We start from the raw sequence: 22,874 nt of genomic DNA, 5'->3' as shown, positions 1-22,874 counted from the left end.
GGAAGTTTTAAAGGATTGGATGCTGAGGATTTAAAATCAAATTATTCTAATGAGGAGGAAAAATAAGAGGTTGTCTGAAATATGGATGCACAGGGACCTCACCAGTCTGTCAATTTCTATTTTGTTTTAAATGCTCAGAAGATAGAAACAAGATAGGTTACAGAGGATGGATTTTTAAAAATAGAAGATATGACATATAATAATATCATCAGGTATGCTAAAAGTGAGAACAAACCAAGACTTTTGAAGAAAGCTAAGGATAAGAAAAAAGACCTTTATAAACCATAATGGAGGGTAGTGGAAGGAGCATCATAGAAGAAATAGGACAACCGTGCTGTGTGGATGGGCTAATGATAATGGATGATGAAGAGAAGGGGAAGCTGCTCAATTTTTATCTTGCTTTTATTTTCTCTGCCAAAGAGAAAGATCTTTGGACTGAAAAGGACAGAACAAAAAATGGGCACTAGAAAGTTGATACCCAAGATAAATAAGGAGATATAAGAGAGCACTTGGCTGCCCTTGATGAGTTCAGGTCACCTGGCTCAGGTGAACAACTTCCTTAGGTACTGAAAGGACTGACAGATGGGGCTGCTGAGCCATTGTCAGTGATCTTTAGAAAGATCACAGAGAATTGGAGAGGTGCCGCAAGACTGAAGAAGGGCAAATGTTCCAATTTAAAAAAAAATAAAATAAAGGAGGAGAATTGAATCTGCAAACTATAAACCAGTGAGCTTGACTTTGATTCCTGGCAAAATTATAGAACTCATCATAAAATGAATGTTTAGTGAACATCTAGAAAAAGAAGCAGCAAACACAAAGAACCAGCATGACCTCAGCAAGAACGAGTTGTGCCAGACTAACCCCATTTCCTTTTTTATCAGGGTTACTAGATTGATAGATGAAAAGAGTGCCATAGATATGGTGTCCCTAATTTTAGCTACACATTTTATAAATTTCCCCTGGTTGAGATGGCAGGATGCAAGCTAGGTGAAAATGTAGTTACGTGAATTCAGAACCAGTTGAATGGCAAGACACAAAAAGTAGTCATTAATTGTTCAATGTCAGCTTGGAAGGAGAGCTCCATTGAAGAGCCCCAGGCAGCTGTGCTCAATCCTGTTCTGCTTAATATTTTTATCATGGAATTGTAACAAGGCATAGATGTTATGTTTGTCAATTTTCAGCTAAAGCAAATTTTGCAGGACTAGCTAACACATTGGAATAAAAAGAATCAAGATCAAATGGGTAAACAAAGTGAAACCTAATAAAATGAAGTTTACCAAGAAGAAATGTAAAGTCAAGCACTTCGATTCAAAGAATCACCTTTGCAAGTAGAAGGTGAAAGAGGGATGACTAGATAGCAGTTACTCTGAAAAAGATCTAGAGGTTTTAATGGACTTTAAAAATCAATATGAGTCCCTGGTGTGATATGGCAGCCAAGAAAGCAAATGCAATCACAGGTTGAATTCTGTGAGGCATAACATACAGAGGAAAGGGAGGTGATCTCCTTCCACTGTTTTCTACCCCAGTCAGACCACATCTGGAGTCTTTCATTCAGTTCTGAGAGCCACACTTTAGAAGTGACATTGATAAGCTGAAGAGTATCCAAAGAAGGGCACCCAGAATGATGAAGTGACTCAAGTTTAGAAAAGGCTGAAGTAACTAGCAATGATAAGTCTGGAAGACATTTCATTACTTGACTGCAGGCATTTTCACTGGATGTTCCCCTTGTCTAGAATTCTCTTCCTCAATCTCCATCTCCTAGCTTCTTTGATTTTCTCCAAATCCCAGCTAAAATCAAATCCCAGCTAAAATCAAATAAGCTATTCCCAATCCCTCTTCATCTAGATGTCTTCCCTCTGTTAATTGTCTCCAATTTATTCTGTATATATCTTGTGAAGCACACAGTTGTTTGTATGTTGTCTCCCCATTAGATTGTGAGCTCCTCAAAATAAGGTACTGTTTTTCTTAACCTATCTTTGAATCTCTAGTGCTTAGCACAGGGCTAAGACACAAAGTAAGTGCTTAATAAATGTGTGTTGACTGACTAGCATGATATATATCAAGTATTTAAAGGACTTTTTAGTGGAAGAGGGATTGAACATGTTCTGCTTGATCAAGAGGAAAAGAACAGGAAACAATGGGTGGAAGTTACCATCTGGACAATTTCGACTCGGTGTAAGGAAAAATGAGAGCTCCACAATAATTAAGTAAATTGCCTTATGATCTAGTGATTTCCTCCTCAATGAGAGTCTTCAAACAAAGGCTGAATGACCACCTGTTGGGTTTGATTACTATCCTTATTCATGTGCAGAATGGGCTAGATTTTAGTAGATCCATCAATAGTCCCATCATGAAGGACCCCCCAGAAACAATAGCAGTAAAGACAAAGCACAAATACTAGCAACCACTGCAATGTCTTTCCAGTACTAAGAATCTTCATTGCAAGACCACCTCTGTTCTGAAAGCTCTATTTTCTGACTTGAGTCTTTCTAGTGCCCCATGAAATCCATTGCCATCTTTTCCAAATGACATCAATTCAACTTGGATCATATTCTATGCCAACGTAAGTGTTTAAGGACCACATGGAACCATGTAGGTACTCCCAGAAGGATGTGTTTAAATAAATTAATATGTTTTCAAAATATATCACTTCCCCACAGTATAGCAGATCTTAAGCAGCAAGGTCCATGTATCTCTGAAAGAGTATGGGGATATTACATAGCCTGAACAGCATGATGATATATTTGTATTTAGCCAAAGCTAATCTGGAAGGCCACCTTTCCATTCCCAAGTCCTTACCAAGTAGCAGACTTTCCACAGGAGAAGTTTAGCATGAATTAGTTGGCCCAGGAAGTAGAAGATGAATGACAGCAGATACAGGTTCTTTTATCAGGATGGAAATCAAAACAGAATAGTTGTTGGAAATATGTAAGCACCCACTTTTGTTTTCAACAGTATAAGGGTTCCTCCAATAGAGTAGGTAGGTAACTGATCCCCTTATATTCATTTTTCTCAACAAATTCCTAGAGAATATAGTTTCCAACCCTAGCAGAACATATAGGTAACCTATAATGGAGATGCCCAGGACCAGTCTTATACTATTACTGAGTGGAGATTGAGGGAATAATACATCTGCCTTGATTGAGGTCATCAGGTAAATGGGATATTGGCTAGTGACCACATGGGTAAAGTAGTAGTTTCACTAGTTTCAGGAAAAAGAGCAGGACTGGTCTACTCCCAGTCTCGGTTTATGATTGGGATTGGCTGGATCAGTAATTTGACCTCCAAGAAGATGGACATTGGGGAAGACAGGATAATGTCAGGAAGGCAACATATTTCCCCAACACAGAACTGTACAGTGTATGTGACTATGATTAGCATATGTGAGTCTATAGGAGATTCTGCTGTTCTTTTGCTAGTATCATGTCCAGAAGTTCTCTTAGTCTCCCAAGTCCATTAAGATCCAGACTTGCAGCAAATGATGATCCAGAAGCTCTAGCCCAGGGGCAGAAAGAACAAGTCAATGGGCATAGAAAAGGCCAGAAGACAGGCAACTTACTCTGGGCCTCAGTGTCATCATCTGGAAAACAAAGGGGTTGAATGAAAGGACCTCTAAGACTCTTTTCAACTCAAAATTGGTGATCCTATCATTTTATGAAATGTGGGCCTGCCAAGGGGGCCTTCCCATAGACCTTGGTTCATTTCCCATTGGCCATGGACCTCAATGTCATTTGTTAGGGTAGCTGTGCCAATGCAGCACAGTGTCTATGAGATACCAGCTGTGTTTGGTGAGGATGAGCCAAAGTTATATGACCATAGATTTAAAGCTGGAAGGGACCTAGGAGATCAGTTAGGCCAACCCATTCATTTTATAAGTGATAACACTGAGGCCTAGAATGCCTAATGCTTTGTCTGCATTCACACAATCAATTAAGTGAGGAAGAACTGAAATTGCAACCCAGGTCCTCTGACTCCAGATGCAACCCTCTGTCTTCACCCACACTGCTTCTCCTGACTCCTTCCCAACAAATTTCCTAAGTTTCTTGATGACCAAGATAACTATTCAGAGAACAAAAGGAAGCAACAAACCACAAACTACCTTGACTTATTCTGGTCAGAAAGCTGGGAAAACCACTGGATGGAGAACTTCCCAGGTAGATTTTGTATGTTCATTTGTCTTTTGACCTGCCATAGAGTGGACATCCTCCCTTTTCTGGTTCCATTCCCATGGTGTAATAGTGTCTTTGCAAGGGATGGGTATTAGAGGAGTGAGGCCATCAGCACTGTATTTTCCCCTGAGAGGGAAATGCCCTCATAGCCTGGAAATAGAGGACCTATACACCCTGAATCTGGGTAGAAATCACAGAGGCTCAATAGTCTCCCAAGTAGTGGTCACAGCCTCCCTTCCCTCCCTGCTTAATCCTCTGCAGCGGTGTTTGGAGGGGCAAACAGGAGATCCAGGTGATCAAGGGCTTCACAGCCAAGATCCAGCACCCCAGCATAGTATAAAGTCAGTGAGGAGACATGACTTCCTGGGATAAATTGTGTGCATTGGGAAATAAGGGGAAATGAAGTTGGATCAGGTCCCATTATGCAGAGCCTCAACTGCCAGACTGACTGAGGGGTCTGACCACAAAGCAGTGGGGAGTCATTGAAAATTCTGAAGCTGGGGTATGTATTATGGAAGAGAATAGTGGCATTTTGGTAGCAAGGGGCAGATGAAAGGTTGAAGATTAAGGCAATTCCCCTCCATCCACCACAAATCCCCCAGTTCAGCCTTGGTCTAGGTCCTCTACACTTAACTCTCTACTTAAGGACTTCCTTTGTAACTGATTTTTTCTTGGAAGAAGAGCTTTCATTCCACCAAATTCTGAATTATTGACTCAGATATCATCAGTGAGATCTCATTTGGATCTGTACATTGATCTTTTGATTTATCTAGAGCTGGCAAATGGGGAAAAGTTTGTTCACTTGTCCCCAAGTTGTCAACAATGTCAGGACCTGTGGGCTTCTACCTCTTGACCTACTAAAGCTCAGGCTCCTAGCTTGCTGCTTCTTAATGCCTTTTCTTTAATTATATGGCCCCCATTGTCCTCTAATCCTTATCCCCTTTTATAAAACTGACAAATGGAGCCTAGGGATGATGAGAAAGAGGCTATCTGCCAGATATTCATGGATGTGCACTATCCCTTCTTGAATGATTGAATGATATTAAGAATACTATTATAGCCACTCCCTTCTCATCTCCCCACCAAAAAATCCTCTACTAATACTCTAAACCCTATTCAAGAAAATGGGCTGAATATAGGTGGGAGCTCAGGCTATAGAGAAACTCCTAAAATCTCACCTCTACTTAGAAGCATCCTCAGCTTAGCTGATGAAGGTTCCCTTTCCTACTACCCTCCAGCCCTAAATACAGCATGAATTGCATACTTCTTATGGCCCCAGACCCTTCCAAAAAACAATATTTCTTGAAGGTTTCTTGTGTCCTATGCTAAGCTATGCTGTGATAGAGACAGAAAAGAAAGACCTAGACCCGTCCGGAAAGAGTTCCAAATTTCATTGAGAAAACAAAACTCACATATACGATAAAATTAATGAATGTATAATTGAGATCAGGGCTCTAAACTCTAAAAGAAATCCAAGAAAAGGGAGAGTGATGATGCCAGAAGTCATCAGAAAAGGTTCCCTACATGAGGTTGGATCTGACTTGGGTTATGAAGGATAGAATTCCTAGATTGTTCAAGCTGGGAGGCCAGCAGACAAGGACATGACTGATTACAAATCTGTTGTGGCTACCTATTACCCCTAGGAAAAAAATATGAACTCCTTAGCCTAACATTAAAAACCTCCACAGTCTGGCTCCGACCTGCTTTTCGAGACTTACTCACATTACTTCTCTTCCGGCTCTTCACAATCCACGCAAACTAGCTGTTCCCCCAACTCAGTATTCCACATCCTCTCTCCACACCTTCCCACAGACTGGGCCACATGCCTAGAATTCACTCTCTCCTCCCCTCTCCCTTTTAGCATCTGTAGCTTTCTTCAAGGCTTGGCTCATGTGCCACCCCCTACAGGAAGCCTTCCTAATCTCTAATCACCTTCATTAGTTATAGTTCCCCACCCCCCCAACTTAAATCATAATCTTATTTATTTATGCACATGCATTTCCCTGGCAAAATGTATGCCTCTTGAGGGAAATGACAATTTGTACACTGTATACACTTGGAGTAAATATTTGTTGAATTGAATCTAAACTAACTTTCCCACTTTAAAAATGCAATTTGGGTTTGGATAAGGAAAATGATTTGCCCTGGACCACACAATTTAGATGGGGAAAGAGGAAGGCAGGTGGAATATGAAAGGAATATTCTGAGCAACAAAGTATGGGTGATAAGAATTAGCATAGCCAAATGGAGGTAACTACAGGCCTATGAGCTCTATTTTGGAACAGGGTCAAAGTACTGTCGGATGATTATATCCTGAGGGTTAGAGCAGGAAGGCACCTAAGTCACCATCCATACCCCATCTCATCAAACTCCTTTATTTTTCTTTTCTTTCTATTTGAAAGTGGATATCCCTCTCTCTACAAGGCTGGAAGAAATAAGATTGGGCTGTGAATAGCATTACTAGCCTTGGTGAGATAGGAAAATTTACTTTTTTAAAAAGGAGGTGCAGGGGGGAAAAAAAGAGAAAAAAAATAAAGAGCTTGAATGAGACGGGGGTGGATGATGTTGAAGATGCCTTCCAGCTCTAAATCATATAATCCACTAATCCTACAACACGTTTTAAGGCACATTTGATTCTGTTCCAACATAGACCACCTAAACACAGAAAATTGGACCTGGTCCATTTCTGACCTATGCCAGTTACTCCTCATTAGAAATTCATTAGCTTCCACTCCTAGGAGCTCACCATACTGATGTCTAATCTAGAGAAGATGTGATCAATTTAGCCCACTGGAGTTCAGATCTCCCAAGCTTAAAAGATCTTCCAGCCTCAGATTCCTAAGTAGTAAGGATTATAACGTGAGAAGACCACCATACCTGGCTTTCTCTTATTTTTCAGATAAGGACATTGAGGCCTGGAGTGGCTGAATGATTTCCTAAATTCACACAGTAGGCAAAATAGGTTGGTGCCAGATTGAGGGGACCCTTGAAAGGCAGAGTTTAGATTTTATTTCAAAGGCACTAGGTAGTCAGTATTGGTTTTGTAATAGGGATGTGACCTTTCAATTCCATTTTCTGTCCTCCCCAACCCAGTCTTCTCACATGGGAGATAAAGTCTAACAGGCTTTTAAACCTAAATGGTCACCTTGCCTGCTGAAGCCTGGCTTTGTCCAAGCTCTTTGGAAGCCTGTTTCATTGATTTGGTTACCTTTTCTCTCTGTATGAAGAGCTGGCTTTGGGGAGCAAAATGCTCACTCCATTAATAAATAATAATAATACCTTGTTGGCTGAGTGGCCAGCCAGATCCTTACTGGGAAATTGGCAACCTTCTGCTGCTCTATTTGCTTTCCCCTTGTGATATTATTTATGGGTGCCAGTTAAAGGGCAAGGAGCATGGGGTACAAAGAGATTGGTTGGTATAAAGTCTGACTCTTAGATAAAATAGTCAGCTCCCTCTATAGGGTGACATTAGATTTCTAAGAAAGCCCATTTCCCATCTCCAGTGTTATTTCACAAAGCATTGCATACTTTAAAGTGGAATGGGCTCTATCCTAGGAGGCAGTGGTTCCTTTTCCCTAGATGTCTTCAAATAAGCACTGTTTGACTACGTGTCAAGTAAATTATAGAAGGGATTCCTATATAGGTGCAACTGTGAGGAGATGACCTGTGATATACAGTCTACCTCTGCATTTCAGTAATTCTAGGTGATGTCGGAGATTCCTTTGAAGGGTTACCAAATGCTTGGTTTCCCAAGAAGGCCTCAAATGTATAATGCATATGACCTAGGGAATAGAAAAATCAATTGCTCTAGAGTCAAAATGCTTAGTTTCAAATTCTAAATCTGATAATTAAGTACCTTGTGACCTTGGGCAATTTCCTTAACCTGAGCCTCAGTTTCCTCATCTGTAAAATGAGAGATTTGGACTAGAAGACCTCTGAGGTCCTTCTCTCTCTAGATATATTAGCTAAAAGTCACACTAAGAATTTACTGACTGACCTCAAAGCAAATTTGATAGAGAAGGGAAAGCATGAAGGTCCTAGGGCTATAGAAGTTGAAAAATGGGAACCACAAAGAAGATGTCAGATCCCCAAGGGCAAGGTACAGAAATCTAAAACAAATTTCTTGGACTTCACAGTATTATTAACTATCAATTCTGCTCCATATGGTCCCATTTGAAAGAGATTCCCTATTCCCATTCCCTTGTGTTCAAATGCTCAACTCCCTGGCTTCTAGAACTCTCTCTGTCCTCTCCAAAGTAGCCTAGAGGAGAACTGCTTTTCCCAAGAGAATTGAAAGCAGAGAGCATACCCAAGAGCAGTGTTGGGAACCTTTTGGAGATCCTATGCTCAAACTGCAACTTCAAGCTGCCTGTGAGGTCCTCCCCCACCCCATTACCCCAGAGAGTTGAAGAAGTTCTTTCATTTGGCTTGGTAGAGGGGTGTAACATGAAAATTGTCCTCAGGCAGGGGTAGAGAGAGGGAATGGAGTAGCCCCCTCCATGCCCCCAGGGCACATATGCTGTACCTTCACCAACACAGCCCACACACCCGTAGGGTCTGATTTCCTTGGGATGGGCCCCTACTGATTTGATGGAGGAAATGAAATGTTCAGGCTTTTTGGTAACCATCATCATGAAACATCTATTTAGCAACATTTAATACAGTCAGATAGATCTAATCCCCATTCTCTAGGAATTTAAATCCAAGCTAGATGTATAGATACAGGCTGAAATTCACAAGGTGACTGATGATATGGTACTACTGAAAATATTAGATCCGAGATCAGAAAACTTGAGTTCAAGTTCTGGTGCTGACACATAATACCACTCTGAGTAGGGGAAAATCACTTAACCTCCATTCATCTCAGTTTCTTTGTCTGTAAAAAGGACATGATAAGACCCCCTCCATCTACTTCACAGAGAGTTTTGGTGAGAATGAAATGAGCTAAAGCATGTAAAAAGGGCTTTTTAATAGTGAAACATTACAGAAATATGTCCCATATTCTGCCTGTATCTTTAACACATTCTTCTAAGGTCACTTGGTCCTTACAACACCGCTCTTGGAAAACAGAGTGGGTTTTACTATACCTTTTTTATAGATGAGGAAACTGAGACCTAGGGATGTTAAATCATTTGCCAAAAGTCCACACAACAAATCAGTGGAAACGCAAGAACCAGAATCCACATCCTATGACTTTCCAGCTCAGGATTCTTTGCAACACACCTCCTCCAGAAGAACATACTAAATTTAATATTTACAAAGATCCATGATCTCATTGATGTGGGCGCTTCTTCCACTGATACAGATAATCACCCTTACCTTAGTAGAGAGTTTCATGAATTTCTGTGACTGGGAAAAAAAAAAAACATCTCCTGGTGGTTGGCCCTGTAGCTCTGAGTCTCTACAAATTTGGCTAAGGTGATATACACACTTTCTGCTATGACATTCTGCCAGGATTTGTGCTGTTTTTCTTAAACTCTTAAGAACCCAGAACCACTTCTCCACCATGATGAGAAGGCAGATGAGGACTTTAGTGAAGAAATTAAACTCAGAATGAAATGAAGCTTATTTATTGGCATGTACAACCTGGGTGTTAGTCTGCATAGACTATTAAGTGTCCTGATGTGGGATAGGGCACAGTCCTAGCAAAGTGAATTAACAAGGCCCAGGAATGAGTGCAGAATTCTTAAATCCTTGAATTTCAAGCCTAGATCAACCCAATACTTGTCACATGACCCTTTCCCTTTCTACACTTCAATTGTCTTAACTGTGTAAAAATAATCCTAGTTTTCACCTTTGTTCATTGATGATTGGTGGTGGCCATGTTGACAAAGTGTTCTTTGGGAAAATGCCCTAAAGAAATTCAGGAATGTCTCTCTTAATGAATCAAGGAGGTATTACTAGAAAAGTGTTCATACATTGAATTCTTTTTTCCCTGTCTCAGAAAGAAAGACTTCCTTTCAATTTCCAATGGAGTTTTACTAAGTCAGGATTCCTAATTCTTCGTCCTGGAATATCTCCACTCTTCTTGCTCCTAATCCCTGTGTCAGTTTTTTTATCCATCCATAAACAAACACTTTAAATCAGAAGAAAAGCAGCTATTTGAGGGAGCCTTGGGGAAATCTTTTCATAAACTGAAGAGTACTTTTGCAAAGCAAAAAAAAAAAAATCACACCAAAATGTCTTCATTTTATAAAATTATAAAATTCACATAAAGGATTTGTTTGCTTAGACACTCTCAGACCAGGGCCCCAGTTTTCTTAGGTTTTCATGATTCCATATAGACTGACCCTAATTTCAAAACTGTGGACAGCTCCCTGTTGGCAGATGCTTAGCTGTTGCCTGCAGAGGTGGAAGCAGGGAAATTGGCTCAGTTCCAACTGACCTCTCCTCTTCAGCCTTGGAAACAACACTAAAAGGATTTCCCTCCTTCAACTGAAAGCTCTTGGATTTTCTGTCTCCTTGTCTTATTCTTTGTGTCTCTCCCAGTCTCTATCCTTTGTCTTTCTGATGTCTTTGTATTTATCTTTGTGTCTGAATGTCTAATTCTCTCTTTCCTAACTTTCTTGCCTCCTTACATTTCTATGTATTGGGTTTCTTACAGTAGAGGGAACTTGTGGGCAGCTGTGGGAATTCACTGGTCACTGGTGACCAGGTGCCTGGTGGGCAGTGACTGGCCTGTGTTCATTTTGAATCCTTCTTTCTGTTGTGTTCGTCTGAGCCATACTCTGAGACTTTTTAGCACGGGACTCTCAACACAGAAATCATTGTTGTTTTATTGCTTTCCAAATTTGGGTTATTGCTTCTCTCAACAAATAATACAGTTGATGGAGAGGAAGAGAGAGGAAGGAGGGAAAAGGAGGAGATTTTCATTTAATGTTAAGGATAAAAAGGAGTTCATCTAGGCCAACCTCTTCTTAGAGTAAGTTAGGTAACTTACCCAACACACAAGGAATAAGTGGTGAACCAGGATTTGACTTCAGTATACTGATTCCACATCTGATGTTCTTTTGCCATATTTCCGGGCTTTAATAGGGCACATAGCCAAGAAGATCATCATATACACTTTGGTTTTTCAATCCACCCCTGCCACCCATGACCAGTTTTATTCTCCTGAACACTATGGTGCTGTGCCCCAAGGACTGACAGAAGTTAATTAGACCATTGGGATTGGTTAATGCTTCTTTCTCAGGAACATTTCCTTTGGCTCCTTTTATTGCAACATCATATCCTTTTTTACCTGCGGTGTCACTTTTTCCCCTCCTAGACCCTTTCCTTTTGGCTTCTGTTGTTGATGGCTATTCCTGTGACAACACTGTATCCATTTCACATCATTCTTTTCTGTTTCCTCTAATTTATAACACTCTGGTCTTGTTGCCTTTTAGCCTGTTTTGAATGGACCTGCCAAAAATCTTTCTGGGTTGGTTTTTAAAGGACTCACTCAATTTAGTCAATATTTATTAAACACTTACTGTATATACGGATCACTATGCTACATGAAAGAGCATATACCCTCATGGTTTCATGAATAATACTGAATTTTAGAGTCAGAAAGTCCTGGGTTTAATCTTGACTCAAGACATTAATTGTGAATTTGCAGTGTCTTCTTCCAGTTACATACACACACACACAAACACACACACACACATACACATTTTATTTCTATGTGCCTCAGGCTCATCTCTAAAACAAGAATAAAAATAACATCCACTTCGCAAGGTTGTTGTGAGGATTAAAAGAGGTAATGTATATATAAAGATAAAGGACTCCAAGGACATCCTTAGGCTCTCTGTAAGATAGAAGCAGCAGCAAGAGGACACCACAGTGCACAGAGTACTAGACTATAGTCAGAAAAATCTAAGTTCAATTCCAGTCTCAGAAACTTACAAGCTGTGTGACCCTGACAAGTCACTTAGCCTCTATTTATCTCAGTTTCCTCATCTGGAAATTTGAGATAATGATAGCACCTATCTCCCAGGGATTTTGTAAGAATAAACCAATATTTAAAATATTAATAAAAACATATCTGCTAAGTCATAATAGGCCTATACAAATTTTAACTATTATTCCATAGTAACACAAAGAGGAAGGTGATTCCAGAATTAGACATCTAGATATGGAGTATAGATACAGCAGTAGAAGGAAGGAAGGTGATCAAGGACTGGGTTTGACAGATCACTGAACCAAGTCAACCAAGAAGGCTTAGGAACCAGGAAGATCAAGGGGTTCAAGGTCTCCAGCCAAGGGCTAGGAATTTGAAATTGTAGGCCAGGTCTAAAATTTAGTAAAAGAGAAAACCCTGGGAACACAAGAAGATAAAGACCTGGAATGCTCAGGAAGCTAACTGGAATGAGCAAGGCTTAGAACCCAGGGTCAAGTCTTTTATTTAGTGAATCTTCCTAGAGGCCTTATAAGGTTGATACTTTAAGCCCCAAGGATGGGAATGGGGCAAGGATATGAGTGATTTAGGGGGAGAAACCAAGCATTGTTCTTGGCTTTAGACATTCCCTAGACACTCTCATTTCATCCTATGCCTTGGTTCTTCTTCCCCAGAAAAAAAAAAGCAAATGAGAATGGTTACTACCATTCCCACCCCCATCCCCTCCCCTAGGATACATGGCTCATTGCTACTCCTACCTCCTTGTGGACTCCCTCGGCCCACCCCTGCCTTCCCATTGTCCCATCATACTAATGGTTTCAGGCTTGAATGGGAATATTCATGATAGCATTTTATGGTTTTCAAAGTCTGTATCTATGATCTTACATGATCCTCCCAACCATTCTGTGTAGCAGGTTGAGCTGACATTATCCCCATTTCATAGATAAGGAAACTAAGGGCTTGCCCCTGGTCATACAATTGGAATCAGGACTCCACCATGACTCCAACTCTCACTCTTTCTTCTACACCAAAAGACTGGACAGAAGAAAGAAGAGAGAGGATGCTGAGACAGCTCTGGTAGAGTAGATTCAATAATGGATCCAAGCTTGGAACCTAGATATATGACCATAGGCAAGTCATTTCATTTTGGGGTACCTCGGTTTCATCCTGTATAAAATGAAGGGGGTAGACCAGATGGACTCAAAGCTCCCTTCCAGCTCTAAGTCTTAGAAGTCTGTGAAAAGGGAAGGGGCTGGAGGGATGAGGACCATGAAAGTGTTTGACACCCTATTTCCCTTTGTGTCTCCTCTTCCTGAATGCTGGACCAGGTGGTGAGCCAGATAGACAAGCTGACGTCAGATTTTGACTTTGAGCCGGAGCCTGATGATTGGACGACAGCCACGGTCAGCAGTTCATCCAGCAGTGAGAAGGGTGGAGGGATCGGTGCTTTCGACCTGGCCCACCTGGATTTCCTGACTTCAGACGTCCTCTCTGACAGCTGGGAATTCTGCTCCTTCTTGGACATCTCGACCCCCTCAGACCCAGGGGAGGGCCCTGAGCCTGCCCCACAGGCTCCCACCCCTGACTACAGGCTAATGAATGGAGGCGTGCTTATCCCCAATGGGCCCCGTGTTGAGACCCCTGACTCCTCCAGTGAGGAGGCCTTCAGCTCTTGTCCCCCCCCTGCTCCTCCCAAGGGTGGGCAGGCCCATAGGACCCCTGGCACCAGAGAGCGGGTGCGTTTCAGTGACAAGGTGCTTTATCATGCCCTCTGCTGTGATGATGAGGAAGAAGAGGGTGAAGAAGAAACGGAAGAGGATGGGGGAGTCTCCTCCCCAACCCCCCCACAGACAGAGCCCCATGTGGCACCCCTCAAACCCCCCCTGGCATCCTGCAAGCCACGGCGGTCTCCCCTCACAAGCCGAAATGGGAGTCATGCCCCTACACTCACCCCAGGGCCGGGGCAAGCCCGCAGGGTCACACGGAACACCAGCACCCAAACGGTGTCGGACAAAAGCACCCAGACTGTCCTGCCATATGCAGCAACCAGGCAGAAAGTCAAAGGAAAAAACTGAGAGGAGTGAAAGGGGTGGGCGTGGGGGTGGGGTGGGCAGGGGGGGAAATAGATACACATATATATTTAAACAAATCCAATCATAATAAAACAAAAAACAAAAATGCTAAGAACTCCCCAAACTTGTCCTCTAGGCAGGGCTGGCCTTACCTCTGAGCAGAGTGGATGGTTGCCTCCCGGGTGTGACATGAGCATCTGGAAAGGTCCCCGTGCGAAACCTCTGCCCCCAGCCTGCCACAGTGCCTGAAATGCCCTCATTAGAGCTACCTCGACTTGGGTTGAGCTTTGCTCCTCCCTTACACTGAATACCTCCATGGGAAGGGGTATCTTCAGTCCCTCCCACCTCAAGGAGAAATAGTTTATTTGATGTTTTAATCTGGGACAAAAGACAGGAATAGCTTGAGAGCTCTGATACAAAATGGGGAAGATGAGATACAGCAGCCCAGACCCAGCTTTTTCCAACCACCCAGTTTCATCATCTGTTAACTAAGTAGAGCTTCCGTTCCTTATCCCCTGAAGCCCACTATGAGAATTCCCCTTGGATTCGGGGTAATATCAGTCACCCTTATCATAGGCTTGCAGATTTCAAGTTTAAAGGGACTCATCCTTATCATTTGATTTTTATTATCATTTAATTCTGAACCCTTATTTTACAGATGAAGAAACTGAGACCCAGAAAGGGGAAGCAATTGTACCAAGTCACACAGCTACTTTAGTGGCAGGGCTGGGAGGGACTTGAACTCCCAAGTCCAGCCATCCTTCCACTAAATCCGTTCAGCTTCCAGCTAAGAGCATGGTTCCTTCAAGAGAATTCTCCAGTTCAGTCAGCCTAGGGAGCACTGGGTAGGGATGGGGTTGTCCTTCTATCAATTCCCCTGAGAAGCATATCAAATGTTTCTATCCTTGCCTGGAGGGACTTAGACCCCTTGTAGAAGGAAGAGAACAATTATTTCTCTCCATGGGTGGATGGGGGCCTCAATTTGATTTGCAGAACTATAAAATCTTATATGCAATGTAAGCAAATGCAATGAATGAAAAGAAAGAGAGATATTTCATGGAAATAATCATGTGACTTCCCAATAGAAGGTGGCGAGTTTGGAGGCTTCATGGGATCATAGCTTTAGAGCTGGAAAATATCTAAGAGAATATCTAGTCTAACTCCCTCATTGTAAAGATGACAAACAGGTACTGAGCTGTGAAGTCTGCCCAGTGTCACACTGCTTACAGTAAGTGTCTGAGGCTGACTTCAAACCCAGATCTTATAGAGTCCAGAGCTCATTCCACCATCCAGAGATGCCAAACCTTTTAGAGACCATGTGCCATGCCCCATCCCCAGAAACTGCATGCCTGTGCCCTGCCCCTCCTTACCATACACAGGGGAGGGAGAAAACACTCCCACTGGGCTACTGGGCAGAGGGGTGGGTGATATGAAAAAATGTCATCAGGCACAGTGGAGAGGGGAAGAGGAACAGCTGTACCCAAGTATCTCTGCCTTTCTAGTAATGAACTCTGAGGTGGGGGAGAGGATGGCACATGTGTCCACAAAGAGCACTCTGCATGCCATCTTTGGTATGTGTGCCATAGGTTCACCATCATGGCACCATACCATCACCTACCAAATGGTCTTATTGCAGGGGAGAGAACCCACTGGATTTCTGCATGGCTATAACTCCAGGGCAAAGCCTATCCTCCTTGGGATAGACTCTTCTAGGTCTTTGAAAGGGATGATATGGCCCCTCATCTAGCTTCATGAGGAGTAGTTTGGAATGTCTTACCCACAGGAAATAACTACCTGACTTTGCCTCTGAATTGAACACATCTCTCCACAAATCTCCCCAGGACCCCCAGACTCATTCCTTTGGTGCCAAGAAATATGGTAATTAACAGTATTGGGAAAATTTGGGAAAAGTGAAAATATAGGGAAAGGGGAAGGAAAGCTGCTGGAACTGAGGTCAGAAAAGCTTTCTGAAGTACAGAATTTCTTCTTTTGAAGTTATTAATAACAATAGCTAATATTTCTATATCGTTTTAAGATTTGCAAAGCACTTTACCTATATTATTTTATTTGAACCTCAGGACAACTATTTGGGATTGATGCTATTATTAACCCCATTTTACAGATGAGGAAAATTTAGACAGTTAAGTAACTTGCCCAGAGATACATACCTAGTAAGTGCCTGAGGCCAGATTTAAACTGAGATCTTCCTGAATCCAAGTTCAGCACTCTATCCATTGTCCCTGAAGATATTATTCAAAATAGCTTGTGAATAGTGTGAAGCTTGTTTCCCCTTGAAAACAAGCTACTTTCCATGAGAAGGAAGGTTCCCCTTTGAAAAGAGTGGAGAGTTGGGGGTAGGGAGGGAAAGAGAGATGATGGCTAATGGTCTTGAAGTATTTGAAAGATTATCATGGGAAAGAGAGATGAGATTTGCTCTGTTTAATCTCAAAGGGCAAAATCAGGAAAGCCTGGCAGAAATCTGAAAGAAGTAAATTGAGGTTTAACCTGCTTAGGGGTCTTCCTAACAATCAGAGCTATAATAACAATGCTAACTCACTTATATAGCTCTTTCATACTTATCTCATTCAAGCCTCACAAAAGCCCTATGAGGTAAGTCTCCATTTTACAGGTGAGAAAACTGAGACTCATAAAGATTAAGAGGCTTATCCAGGGAGAAATAGTTAACTATCTGAGGAAGGATGAGAACTCAAGACCTCCAAACTTCAAGTCCAACTCTCTCTCTCTCTCTGTCTCTCTCTCTCTCTCTCTCCTGTCTCCATCTCTGTCTGTCTGTGTCTGTCTGTCTGTCTGTCTGTCTCTCTCTCTCTCTGTCTCTCTCTCTCCTGTCTCCATCTCTGTCTGTCTGTCTCTCTCTGTCTCTGTCTGTCTCTCTGTCTGTCTCTCTGTCTATCTCTCTCTCTGTCTCTGTGTCTGTCTCTCTGTCTCTCTGTGGTTAGTTATGGTTACTAGAGATTCTTTTAAGGGTTGGAATACTGAGGTTTCTTCCAACGCTGTACTCACACAGGACTATGGATTCCTCAGAATACTGGGAAATCTGAGCTTTTGTGAGCTCAAAAAATGAATAAATATCATCTTACCCACCCAAGTTAATTGTGCTTAAGATGGAAAGCACCAGTAGAATGGCATGGCTTCTTCCAGCATCAACCACCCTCCTTTAGAAAGAAACAAAGCAAAACAAAACAAAAAAAAATCACCTGGGATTCCAAACACCAATCAAATTGGGCAAGTTGAACTCTCCCGAGGAAGCTTCATTATGTGAATAGCCTCTCCTCAAGACAGACTTCTTGAGAATTCTCAGAATTCGTTCAGTGAGAGTCATGCACATGATCTCTAACCCTGGTCACAGGCTAAACCCTAACTCCAACTACAGATTGGCTCTTAACTCCCCCATAAACCATCTGCTTATTCTGGTCACAGATGGAACACAACCTAGCCCAAACCAACACTTAACCTTTGGAGCTAATCCTTAGAAGGCCATGAGATATGGAGGATAAATTCTGAATTTGAAATCAGGCAACATGGGTTCAAATATTGATGTTTCTACTTATTGCCTGTGTGATCTTAGGAAAGTCTCTCAGCCTCAGTTTCCTCATCTATAAAATGAAGAAGTTGGATTCAGTAATGGTTCCTTCCCTCTGTAGCACCTTCCAGCTTATATGATTTTATGATTCTTTGACCCTTAACCTTGGCAATGGACTATTTCCTAACTGCAATCACAATTTGAATCTTAATCCTAGAACTGGACTTATCCTAGACATCAGTCTCAACCATATCCACAAACTGGCCCCCAGTAGCAGTTACTACTTCAGAGCCTGAATAACACTTGTTATTGTTATTGTTATTGTTGTTGTCCATGGACATACTCAACAGCAATCTCACAGATGTCCTTAATCTCAAAGGGGAGGGATGAGAAGATTCACTCGAGGAATGGCTCAGGATCTTTCTGATGTGGGGTCAGCAGAACTATAATGAGGATGAGAGGTATTGGGTTTGGTCCAAGGCACTGGGATTTTGAGGGATGTTGCTACCATTTTCAGCCCTTTAGAGGTACACAAACAACTAAACCTCATACCTCGTTGGGGAGAACAAGTGGGTGAAATCTGAAGCTAGTAGATGGTAACTTTCTTCCCACAGTGGCTCATTCTAACAAAATCCAGCTGTAGCAGCTGTGTCCCCACCAGTCCCAAGTGAAATTGAGGGCATTTGTTATGCAACTTAGCCCAGGTACAAATCAACCTCACCATAAATATAGGACAGAATCTGACCCTCTCTCAGTCACTACAAACCACACTGATCTTCCTTCTCCCCATCTCTATCTTCTATCCTCTATATTTCTACAGAACATCAGCTCTGAGCTATTGTCTGCCCTTTGGTCATCAGACCCAGCAACAAACTTCTCTAATAGCTCCTCATGTATATAAATCTCGTCTCTCTATTCTGGTAGAGACTGAGTTCCTTCAGAACAGGGACTGTGTCTTCTCCTCCTATTGATACTTCGGTACACACTTGGGGAGTCAGGGGGCCTCTTTAAAGACCTGACAGGAGTTATATGCAGTAGAACTCAGGAGTAGTCCCTGAGGAACTCTATTTCCCAAGATGACCTGAGATCTCATTAATTCAATGAGACCAATTTCCAAGTTGATTCAACTGAACAAGACTTTATTCAGCACCTAATGTATACAAGGTACCATGTTATACAACTGGGGCATTCAAAGAGAAAAAAATATTTATAATCTGGATTATGAGACATGTGCCCTCATAACTACAGCACAAAATAAAAGGAGAGACCAGAGGTATGTGAAAGATTAGGTCATGGGGAAAGCTGGGTAGCTAAGTGGATTGAGAATCAGGCCTAGAGATGGGAGGTCCTAGGTTCAAATCTGGCCTCAGACACTTCCCAGCTGTGTGACCCTGGGTGAGTCACTTAACGCCCATTGCCTAGCCCTTACCACTGTTCTGCCTTGGAACCAATACACAGTATTGATTCCAAGATGGAAGGAAGGAAGGAAGGAAGGAAGGAAGGAAGGAAGGAAGGAAGGAAGGAAGGAAGGAAGGAAGGAAGGAAGGAAGGAAGGAAGGAAGGAAGGAAGGAAGGAAGGAAGGAAGGAAGGAAGGAAGGAAGGAAGGAAGGAAGGAAGGAAGGAAGGAAGGAAGAAAGAAAGAAAGAAAGAAAGAAAGAAAGAAAGAAAGAAAGAAAGAAAGAAAGAAAGAAAGAAAGAAAGAAAGAAAGAAAGAAAGAAAGAAAGAAAGAAAGAAAGAAAGAAAGAAAGAAAGAAAGAAAGAAAGAAAGAAAGAAAGAAAGAAAGAAGAGTTCCAGATATGGGGGGATGGAAGGTCCCTGGATAAATGCTGGGAAGTGAGAGGGCTTGACAACCAGAAGTGTAGTTTTTGCCAAAATGTGGTCTGCCTAAAGTGGAGTCCTTTAAGACAAAGCCGAAATGATAAATCAAAGGCCTTGAACGCCAAGTAAAAGAAGTTGTATTTTGTTGGCCGCCGGGTATCTAAGATCTTTGAGATGAGGAATAAATTAGTCAGAGGAGTATATGAGAAAGATTCATTTGGGGCCAATGAATGAATGTCTGAATGAAAAATATTTAGTAAGTACCTACTTTACGTCAAGCACTGTTTGTGTGTATGTGACATTCTAGAAGGGGGAGATGACACACATAAAGGAGAATGGCTGCCAGGAGAGGATGTTTTGGTTGGCGAAGTCATAGGAAAGGTAAGTAGAGCTAGAGAGGAATCAACTAACATCCTCTTTCCAGAACCAGCATAGTATTGATTACTCTTCTCAGAGCAAAAAGTGGAAAGCATTTGGGAAGCCGTAGAGTAGGGAAGGAGTGCTCAGCATGGAAGCAGGGCTAGTAGCAAGATGACTGGATGGACAGTCAGATGGAATTTCAGACACTAAGGTCAGGGAAAGGAGGTAATAATCCTTTGGATGGAACAAAGAATGAGGAAGAGAACCAGATAATAACCAGGACAAACAGCTACAGAAATGAGGTAGGAATCTGTGGATCCTATGATGGCAACTTCAGCCAGTAAACATGCCTAAATGAGGCAGCTGCCCAGGCAAAGCTAACTCAGTGTTTAATGATAGCCTTTATTTTCATTGTTCTGGTTGAAGAAGGGTCCTTCTCCTTCCAAACCAGTGTGTCTGACCCAAGGAGATATATATTCTGAGCATGAGCTCTAGGTATGATGATGGATTTCACTGAACTATTCACATGCTTATTTGGGTTGTCCGTGACCAGGGTTAGGGTTTCATGGGATGTAGAGTCAGCAAAGACTTTAATCCTCTGCTATCATCTTGGGTTTTAGTGGTAGTTAAGCAAGAAGAGCAGAATTTGAACCCACATTTTCTGACTTCAAATCAAGTGTTCTTTCCATTAGCCTACAAAAGGCTCAGTCTTTGGTAGGAGTTAGAAGTCAGTCTATGGCTAAGATTAGGAATCAAACTAAGATCAGAAGTCAATCAGTGACTGGAGACAGAGGCACCTGAGCAGGGGATCACTCCTACACTCCACCAGATTAGACAGACAACCACAGAATCTATCACATGAACTCATAAGAAGAGGAGAGGAAAAGGGAATGAAGGAGAGAATAGACTGTGTGGCAGAGAGGCCCTGCTTTACAAAAAGTATATTCCCAAATAATCATGTGAATCCTTGTTTCTTTCTTTTTTCTTTTTTAATGTTCCTCATTATATTCCCAGTGCATATGGGGAGTCACTACCCTTTATTTAGGGTCCAAAAGTACCAAAATCCAATCCTTTTTATTTTTTAATCTCAGAGGGAGTAAGGAGAAAAAGCTAAATTTCAATCCAGGTCTAGTTCTCTAAAATGAATCTTTCAGAACTACTTCATGTGAGTAACATAGATAATAACATCTGAGATTCATATGGTGTCTTCAGATGTGCACTTCCTCTATATTACTTCATTAGATTCTCACAAAAACTCTGTAGGGTAAATGATGCAGGGATTATCATCCCCATTTTACAGATGAGGACATTGAGGCTCACAATAGCCCAGACTCATCCATGTTCATAGAGCTAGTGAGTGTCAGAGGCAAGATCCAAACCTAAGCATCTCCTCACTCTAGGGCTAGCTCTCTAATGCACATTGATTTTTCTCCATAAAGAATTGTTCCCTAATTTATGTGTTAATGAGTATGGATTTTTATTTGATAATGGTTAACATTTATTCATAGAGAGCGTTCATTAAGGATGCTATCGTATTAGTTCCTATCAACAATCCTGGGAGATGAGGCTATTATTATTCCCATTTTACAGATGAAGAAAATGAGGCTCTGAGAAGTTAAATTCCCTGCCTAGAGTCACAATTAGTGTTTGAAACAGGAACTATACTCGGATGTTCCTAAATTCACTTCCAGCATTTATTCACCCTGCCACCTAGCTACCTCAGACTTCTTGGGGTTCCTGACCTGCTTGGTCAGCAGGGCTACAGTGGTCTGAGACCTATGGCCTCATGGTCTGTCCTTCAAGAGGGACCTGCCTACTCTGGGTCAGAGCATCCCTTCCATCTCTTATCAAAAATCAGACTGCTCTTCCCCACCCCTCTTCCAAATCTCTTCACAAACAGGACCACCTTACCAAATCCAAAGGAACAATTGATCATGGAGGCTCCATCGGTCAGGCAACCAACATTTATTCAATTCCAGATTAAGGACTGGAGATACAAAGAAAGCTCTTAAGGAGCTCACAATCTAATGGAGATCACAGACCAACAACTAAGCCCAAACAAGGCACAGTCAGGATAAAATGGAGAAAAGCAGTAAAGGGATGGCACTCGCATTAAGGGGGATTTGGACTGGCTCTTTGTAGAAGGTGGGCTTCAGCTGGGACTTGAAGAAAGCCAGATGGAGATGAGGAACAATCAGTGAAAATGCATGGGGCTGAGAGATTGCAAGGAATAGCAAAGAGGCCAGTATTGCTGGATTGCAGGCAGTTTGGGGGGATAGGAAGGTATAAGAAGACTCTACTGTTTGCTGGAGAATCATCAACAACAAGCTCCCATCAGCTGAAGCCAGGTAGATACTCCCTCAAGCTCCCAAGCAGCTCCCACTCCAATGGAGGAAGTATTAGCCTCTGGCACAGCTCAGGCATCCTTGAACCAGGCTCCAAATGCTATGAAAGATTATCCCATGGATAACATGCTCTATGAGCCCCTCTTGCCCCCAACAACCAGCATATGATATAAGAAAGGGTGAGAGCTGAACTACCTTGCCCCTCTCCTTTTGATCCATGAGATGATCTATCCCACTGACTTGGTTCTCCAGTGAATGCATTCCACATCCCCCTCCACCTCTCCCACCATGTGTTAATAAGGACAACTCATTCTCAAGGCACAAATTACTTTCCTTGTTTCAACTCTGTGAAGCTGGTAGGTCAATCAATAAACATTAATTAAGCACTTACTATATGTCAGGCACTGAGCTAAGTGCTCACAATAATACAAAGAAAGACAAAAACAGAGCCCTGCCCTAGAGGAGCTCACAGTCTAATGTGAGATTACATGCAAATAACTACATATAAACAGGTGATGCAATTATAATAATGTAATAAGGCTTTTTTTTTCTTTTGCTAAATTCTTTGATCCTCACAGTAACTTTGGGGCATAGAGGCTACTATTATCCCCATTTTGTTGGTGGTCATTCAATTGTGTCCAGCTCTTCCTGATCCCATTTGGGGATTTCTTGGTAGATGTACTGAGG

General features: G+C 42.0%; 1 protein-coding gene across 1 annotated transcript in view; it reads left to right on the top strand.

The window, feature by feature from the left end:
• INSYN1 (inhibitory synaptic factor 1) overlaps window positions 1–14,226 on the top strand; it is a 57,994-nt gene extending 43,768 nt beyond the window's left edge. Inside the window, exon 2 of the mRNA XM_001365354.4 lies at window positions 13,377–14,226. Within this exon, the coding sequence (XP_001365391.1) occupies window positions 13,377–14,123 (747 nt within the window). The 3' untranslated portion in view covers window positions 14,124–14,226. The remainder of the gene's footprint in view (window positions 1–13,376) is intronic.
• The last annotated feature ends 8,648 nt before the right edge of the window (window positions 14,227–22,874 follow it).

The sequence above is a fragment of the Monodelphis domestica genome, chromosome 1, assembly GCF_027887165.1.
Source record: "Monodelphis domestica isolate mMonDom1 chromosome 1, mMonDom1.pri, whole genome shotgun sequence".
In the NCBI taxonomy this organism is placed as follows: Eukaryota; Metazoa; Chordata; class Mammalia; order Didelphimorphia; family Didelphidae; genus Monodelphis; species Monodelphis domestica.
Note: the sequence above shows the minus strand (reverse complement) of the source record. Positions and strands in the feature narration are given on the sequence as shown.